Source organism: Sinocyclocheilus anshuiensis, unplaced genomic scaffold (genome assembly GCF_001515605.1).
Source record: "Sinocyclocheilus anshuiensis isolate Anshui unplaced genomic scaffold, SAMN03320099.WGS_v1.1 scaffold393, whole genome shotgun sequence".
NCBI classification, from domain to species: Eukaryota; Metazoa; Chordata; class Actinopteri; order Cypriniformes; family Cyprinidae; genus Sinocyclocheilus; species Sinocyclocheilus anshuiensis.
The window spans coordinates 643,398-651,592 of record NW_015536501.1 but is presented as its reverse complement, the minus strand read 5'-3'; the positions used below and the strand labels follow the sequence as shown (position 1 = coordinate 651,592).

The 8,195-nt window shown below is 38.0% G+C and overlaps 1 protein-coding gene across 2 annotated transcripts in view; it reads left to right on the top strand.

The window, feature by feature from the left end:
- Positions 1-425: 425 nt before the first annotated feature.
- LOC107689060 (glycerol-3-phosphate acyltransferase 4-like) overlaps positions 426-8,195 on the top strand; it is a 10,425-nt gene continuing 2,655 nt past the window's right edge. Inside the window, exons 1-6 of one of the 2 annotated variants that reach the window (XM_016486949.1) lie at positions 426-623; positions 1,050-1,538; positions 3,733-3,802; positions 3,880-4,162; positions 7,273-7,347; positions 7,921-8,010. In XM_016486949.1, the coding sequence (XP_016342435.1) occupies positions 1,371-1,538; positions 3,733-3,802; positions 3,880-4,162; positions 7,273-7,347; positions 7,921-8,010 (686 nt within the window). In that variant the 5' untranslated portion in view covers positions 426-623; positions 1,050-1,370. Of the gene's footprint in view, positions 624-1,049; positions 1,539-3,408; positions 3,414-3,732; positions 3,803-3,879; positions 4,163-7,272; positions 7,348-7,920; positions 8,011-8,195 lie in introns of those variants that run through there. The other variant, XM_016486959.1, reaches the window with a different exon arrangement.

The window sequence follows — 8,195 nt, the reverse complement described above, 5'->3', positions numbered from 1 at the left end:
TCTGGTGTATTACAAAGGTACAAAACAGATTTCAGTACTTCAAAAGGTTGGTATAGTAACATTATATCAGTTAATGAAATTACGGTATTTAACTGTAAATTTAAGTTAAAACTTAAAACGTTGCTACTGTATTTTTACGGTAAAATTCTGGCAACCACAGCTGCCAGTTTTTTACCGTAAATGTTACGGACTATTTTTTACAGTGTAGATAGATAGATAGATAGATATATAGATAGATAGATAGATGAAAGTGTTTTCTTGTTAAGCATACTGAATGAATTAATGAATAAATGAATGAATGAATATAATTGATAATGCAGATGCCGCTGTTCTGGAATCAGTTTTCCCCGCCGCTATCAGCTCTCGAGGCTCAACCTGCGTACAAAGAACAACTGCGCGGAGATCAGCTGTAGGAGGGACATTCATCCAATCATCATCAATGTCGAAGCAGTCGAGCCCACCGGAAGCGGAAGTTGCTGCAGCCGTGCTGCTCGCGCCGCTGCTGACGCGCTTAAACTTGTTGCATAACAACAACAACAGCAGCGTCTCACAATGCTCGAATGTCAAATTAGTGTTTTTTTGAGAAGACAAATCAGCATTTAAACGCTTTCTGCCGGGCACAGGTCAGTGTAAACAGCGGGTTTCATACATTTAAAGACGTTTGGCGGGTTAACTACGTGATTAATAGAGAAGCTGGTGATTAGCGCTTTAGCATCCATTCATTTACATCGGTATAGCAAACAGTGTTTCATACAGCTGCAGTTTTGCTCAGTTTATGATGCATTTTAGATATAATTGACTTTTATCTCTGAAATTTAGATGAAGAATGTGTTTAGCTTTTTGAGTGCTTTTGAATTGTCCAATACAGTCCATTTAATAGTGCCTATCAACACATTTCGTTCTTTAGAATATAATTCTGCTTTAAATAATTAATCTAAAAGGTGGAAAAGGCACGTATCATTTTATTTCGTACATAATACCAGAGTATTTTATAAAAGCAATTTATTATGAGCAAATAATTTCTGTGTTTTTCTTTCCTGTTTTTCTAGATATGACAGAAATGGCAGTGGACTGATCTGAGACCGTTTCACAGGTCACTGAAGCACAATATTCTTCCCAAGAGACGGTAAAAGCAGGAAGGATTGGATATTCAAGGTTTTTTAACCTTGATTTGTCCCGCTGATATTGCATTAATTTAATGGATATTTGTCCATTGTTCCAGGCATAAATGATAAGTTTTCCCTCTATGCCCATGAAGGCCGTGTTTCAGCATAGGCTTCAGAAATTGAGGCATTTTAGAGGAGTCCATCAGTCTGTGTTTAGGTATTTTCGTCACATTTAAATAGTCCGGTCTCCACGTTTTTGTCAAGATGGAGTCCTACCTCTTCCCCTTCGACAGCCTGATCTGTATGCTCTTGGGCATCTCCTTCACGGTGTGGTTCACCCTTCTTCTGGTGTTCATCATCGTACCTGCAATCTTCGGTGTGTCCTTTGGGATCCGCAGGCTGTATATGAAGTCCCTCATTAAGCTATTTGAGGTGAGTGAGTTGATGTTGAAAATGCATGTCATTTTACAGTAATTAAATTTCTCAACAAGAACATCTGAGGAGCTGTGGAGAGTTACAGCAGGTTTGATGGTCTGTCTGTGGTGCAGTGGTCTTGTAATATAAGTTGGGCAAATCAGCATATCAGAATGATTTCTGCGGGATCATGTGATACTGAAGACTGGAGTAATTATGCTGAAAATTCAGCATTGTCATCATAGGAATAAATTGCTTATATAAATTTAAAAATAATTTTAAATTGTAAAAATTTTCACAATATTACTGCAAGAAATGCAGTGCTTATATAAGCACAGGACACTTTCATAAACATTTAAAAAATGTGACCGATCCCTGAACACGAGCTGAGAAACAGATACAGAGATGCTTTTTTAGATGATTTTATGTTCATTTAGGAATTCATTTAAACAATTCTAAATTTTATTGGAATATTGCACATTTTGGCAATGCTGTTTTTTGCCAGAGCTGTTTCAGAAATTGTCATATTGCATGTTTCCACCCAGAAATGGCGAAACAGTGGCCTATTCTTGATACTCGAGGATTCTCTTTTTGGAACAGACAGCAAGTATCACAGATTTCACATACTTTGTGTAGCGTGACACAAATCACTAGGTCTAATGCATGACTTAATGCTAAAGATTTGCATCCTTACTTTGTGATTGAGATGCATCAAGAATAATTTTGTAATCGCATTGTTTTTCTAAATTAAAATTAAAATCCTGAGGTGCCTAAATGTTCCTAATTGTTGCAATCATTTGTTTACTTAATGCATGTCGGTAAGAGCTCTGTGTGTGACCTAAAATAGATTCTGATGATTTCCTATGGTGCCACTCTCCTCTCATCCATCTGGACTGATGTAGTCACTGTCCGACCCTCTCCAGACTCCCTAAGAAACTCCAGATGGCTGTTTTCCAGTGACTAACTTCCCTGTACTCTGCTGTCCTGTGACCCTGAACAGGGGAGCGAGATTTAGTCTGACAAGCAGCTTGACTGTTCACTCTTTCCCTATCCCGACTTTCGCTTCTGCTTCTCCCTGAGTCAGAGCATCATCAGCACCCACGAGAGTCACTGTTTACTTTGATAGAGCGCATGGACATCTTTCCACACTCGGTGCTCAGCTGCTGTCCTTGCTTGGCTCATCCACTTTAATGATCCCTAAGGGAAAATTCAGATGCAGCAACAGCAACATCAAATGTTATGTACACGTGTACATACATGTGCAGGTATAGATAAACAAAGCAAAATAAGGAAAATATTTACAGGGTTCCTGTGAGTCTTTAAATTAAAGTCTTAAAACATCTTAAATTCATTTTGAGCAAATTTAAAGTCATACTTTTACGTTTACAAGCGTAAACCTCTTCTTTTTGGTGATTCTGTTCTTTTCAGTGGTCACTAACAATCTTTAAAACTTATTTGAAACTCTCATTAAAAAGTTATGCTCAGTATTTAATCAAAATGCAGTGTCTTGTAGTACTTGATTTAAAAGAATCAGTTCAGAAAACATTCAAAAATATTTAGGAAGAAATGCATAAAATTTTCTGGATATTATTGGGATTTTGGTTACACAGTAAACTATATCTGGCATTTAATACAATGTTAACATTGACATTTTGTTTTGACCAAATCATAGAAAAGAACTGGTTCAAAAGTCTGCTGAACTGTCAGTGGTAGTGGTTTTCAGGCGCTCTGGCTGAACTCCAGGACCCAGCAAGGACACACGGATCAGCCGTTGTCTTCTCCTCCCCAGTGGTGTTTTGGGCGGCTGGCTGTGATTCTGTGGAATTGGCTCCCCAAAGGCTGTTTACCGCTTGAATGTTGTTTGTTTCCCCATCCTCATGACAGCTGTTTGAGGTCTCGTGGGGTCTCAGTCCAGCCTGCCTTTGGGGATACAAAATAATTGTAACATGGTGTAACAAAAGGACAATTAAGTGTTTCAATTATTAAGATATTATGACTCATGTAATGTAATTCCCTAATGAAATGCATCATCCATCACCATGATGCAATGGTTCAGTAAAAAACTTTGGACCTTTGAATTGGTCAAGTATCACAGTTTGAAATATATTATTGCTGCTTTTAACGCGAAACTACTGTGGACACACCACTGTGCTGAACTATTACAGTTTGTGATTTGCTTAATTTGTGTGTCTAATTCTCATTCTGTTTTCAGTGGGCGACCTTAAGAATGGAGCGAGGAGCTAAGGAGAAGAATCAGCACCTCTACAAACCCTACAGCAATGGTGAAACACTAAAAAGATCATTGCCACCGACATCATATCTTCAACATCATCATAACCCTGCTTTTTTTCCCCCTCAGGGATTATTGCTAAAGAGCCAGTGTCCCTCGAACAGGAGATCCATGAAATGAGGCGTGGCGGTGCAGAGCCTGAATTTGACATGTCTGACATCTTCTATTTCTGCCGGCGAGGTGTGGAGAGCATCGTCGATGACGAAGTGACCAAGCGCTTCACGGCGGAGGAGCTGGAGTCCTGGAACCTGCTGACTCGAAGCAACTACAACTTCCACCACATCAGCACCAGGCTCACGGCACTCTGGGGAGTGGGAGTGCTCATCCGATACGGCTTTCTCCTGCCACTCAGGTGAGAGGAAGGTCTATGGGTGCTGCATGAATGCTTTGTGTGGATGGATATTGTTAGTGATAGTAGTGGTTTTTAAATTGGTAACCACTTTAAAGGAGTTGAACTGGCTCTCATATTCCTGTTCATTCTTAAAGACATGCTAGCAGAAAGATCAGCTTTAAGACTGGATTACATTACGCAACTTTTGCACACAATTTTCCCCTGATTTGCAGTCTGGACGAGTCGATGTTAGTTGCTGAAGGTTAGAGCCATATATATACCACGCAACTTTCTGTGAAATAAACTTTTAATTTGTTTTCTTTTAAGCTTACGACTTTGATTTCATCCGGATAGAGGATATCAAACATTTTAGTGTGTGATTCCCACATTAGGTCTGTAAGTGGGTGATTCTCAGTCGTTTAGTCTATGATGCCCAGTAGGGCTGTTAAAATGGCTGAAAAACTAAATTTGAATTTTGTACTTAAATATTATCAAAATTCAAATTATATTCGAATTTAAAATGCATAATTTCAGTTAGGGATGCGCGCGACGACTAATTTGACTGTCGTTTAAACGGAAATTTTGTATCCGACTAGTCTAAAAGCAAGAAACCCCCAAAAGATGGTAAGAAGAAAACTTTGTGCATGTATATAATAGCTTACATTTGAAATACTTAATATATGAATCACACTGTCAAATCCCAATGAATTTGAATCTCAATGAATTCCGCTAAAAATAGGTCACAATTATGCCGTAGCCTACACTTGCCTTGTGTTATCATCATTTAATTTTAGGCTTTCGTTAAAAAGAGAAAAAAAAAGAGCACACACTCAACGTCAACCAATGCTTATTTATTAAAATCAGCTGGGGAAATGCAGAACAATGGAAAATCAATCAATAGCCTGACAGAATTCTTCATCTTCATATAACGTTAGCCAACATATTAAAACACAAGTCAAAAACAATAGGAAATTTGATCAAGGAATAGCATTAAAACGGCTTTTAAAAACATACTTCATCATGTAGGCTATATCATCTAAAAACAAAACGAACAAAAAGAAAGACAGGACCTGAGGCGATTAACAATTCCTGCACTTGAAAAAATGAGCTCTGCAGGAACTGAAGTCGCAGGCACACAGAGATAAAAAGCAACAGAATTTCGGAAAGCGCCTGGACATCACGCACCACCACCGAAGTGGGTCTTCGTTAGAGGAATAGACGGCGCGGACGGTATCGCAGCGGCTGCGGGCTGTAGTGAATGACGTGATTAACATTAGCTGGCTTTGGCTAGTCTCTAAGCTAACGCTTACATGCCTGTATTGAATATGATTAAGCATCGCTCCAGTAGAGTTATTGTAAGCCAATTTGACATTACACAGTTTACACAAAACTATTCAGTTTCCTTCTAATTCAAAATAATCCCACACCTTATTATTTAATTACCATTATAACTAGCTGTCTCACAAATTTTTGCTCACTCAGTGTTTTTTTAATTTTACAGTGGGGTAATTTTGGTGCAGTAGCACGAGATAGCTTGATTTCAAACTTTGAATTGAATAAAAATGACAAGTAAGCAGTCAATAATAAACTAAGAACAAATAAAGAAATTAATAATGATAGCACAAATAAAAAATAACGACAGGCCTTCGAATTAAATAAATTGCTTTTTAGTTTTTCAGGTAGCCTAGGTCTAACAGTAGGGTTAAGATATTTAACATTTTTATTTTTATTTTTACCAATTATCCAAATAATGTTTATTGCTGTTCCGATTCGCATGAACGGTATACGAGTGGAGCGACTGAGCGGAGCACACACACGCATAGAGCGGGATAATACGCAGAGCGTCACACCACATGAAAGTGAAACCTGAGTGGTGAGCTAATTTTCGGCAGCCGACATTTCGGTGCATCTCTAATTATTGGCGACATCAGAAATGGATATTATATAATAGATGCTTTTTTGAACATTTTAGCAATTTACAAATATTAAAAAAGGATTTTTTACACGGCACCCCTGCTCTCACCCCGGTTGGGAAACACTGGACTAGTCGACTAGACCCGCACATCCAGTTAGGGTGAAAAAATATAATGTTTATAAACCAATTATAATTAATTAAGTTGCTTAAACAACTATAAACAAAACAGAATCATGTATGTATGCATGGTTTAATGCAAAAGGACAAAAGCCAATCACACAGAGTACATTTCTCATTTAAAAACATGAGATGCAGTGGGATGGGGAAAAAACCCCACCTTAAAGTCTCTATATATTTCTAACTTTTTTTTTCAAAGTTAAACTTGCATTAATTTTGCATGGCTTTCTAAACATGCGGCTCCTTTGTGCGAGATGCGAGTGCAACGGTGATAGATGTCCCTCTAGAAAATGCGCAAAATATGCGTTCTGTGTCAACGGCTTGGTTTCAGTTTAGATGTAAACAAGATCTTCTCCGTATTGATGTTCTCTTTTTCCGCAATATTTTTAATGAACAACACAGCAGCGCCGCATCTATTGGCTTCAACTGGATAGGCTAACAAAAACATTATAATGCAACGACACATACATTGTCATCGCATCCCTTGCGCCACTGATAAGGCTGCCTCCTTAACGCACACCTAAATTTCGAATGCAACATTTTTGCATTCGAATGTGGATTTTTCTTTTAAATTCGACGAATATTCGAAATTCACATTTTTTTTGACAGCCTGTTTACGAATTCAGCAAATGTATAACACCTAGTGTTCTGGATTAAAAATAATGCAGTGTATTTCATTGAGAAATAGCTTCTAGAGAGAAAATAGAAAAAAAGTTCTATGTGGCCCGATTCCAAACCTTAAAAACTGATCAGTCGATGAACGAACGGTCAGCGTTTTAAACTTTCAGCAATTTTAAACCATCAGCAGCTTTAAGGCTTTCAGGTGCCAAATGCTAAGTGCTCAAGGTTAAATGGACACCTTATATTTTTATTCAGAAGAACTATGTTGAAGAAATATTCAAGTCACCTGAGGCTGTTCGCAGTCATCCCTAGCCCAGGATGTGTACTCTAATGCAGACATAATGTTTGTGCTGTGATTATGCTAAGCAGTGTCATTATTAGATTTTGCTTTTAAAATTTGCTGTGTTGCTCTTAACAGGGTCACGCTTGCTTTCACCGGTGTCGGTCTTCTCGTAGTTCTGACGTCAGTCGTTGGCCTGTTTCCAAATGGAAGGTATGTCTTGGTCGACTTCTGAAGGTTTAATACCTGAAGCTGTTATGTTGTGATTTAAATGCTTGGTAATTGATTGACTTTGTCTATCTATGACTGTCGGTCCTGTGATGCACAAGTTTGGCTCAGTTGTGCTTTAAGAGAAAACAGTGTAAACATTGATGTAAACTACCATTCAAACGCTTGCAGTCAGTAAGATTAAAATAGGATACCTTTCTTTAGCAATGATAAATTAAATTGATCAGAAAGTGACAGGAAAGACTTTAATAGTGATTTCTATTTCAAATAAATGCTGCACTCGTGAACATTCTGTTCATCAAAGAATTCTGAAAGAAAAACTTATCCCCAAAAATATTACAACGCAAGGTGTTTTCAACATTGATAATAAGAAGCAATATTGATCATAAGAAAAAAAATTGAGCAGCAAATCAGCATATTATAATGATTTTAGATTGAGTAATGATGATTATGTGATTATATAATATATATTATTGAGTAATTATGCTGAAAATTCAGCTTTACATCACAGAAATAAATGTAAATGTGTATATTAACACTGATTTCTCTAATGGGCAGAATGAAGAATTATCTCAGTGACAAGGTTCATCTGATGTGTTACCGGATCTGTGTAAGATCCCTCACGGCCATCATCACCTACCATGACAGGTACTGACACATAAATACTACCATATGCCAATATTAAACGGTCCTCTTTTGGAAGACCAAACAAAATAGTTTCGCTTTCACAACGAGAAACAGCATCACACAGCGGCCTTGAGTGAGCGGAGGCCTGCGGCTTGAGTGAGCGGCTTGCGGCAACCACATGTGACGACCCTGGGCTGGACTCCGCT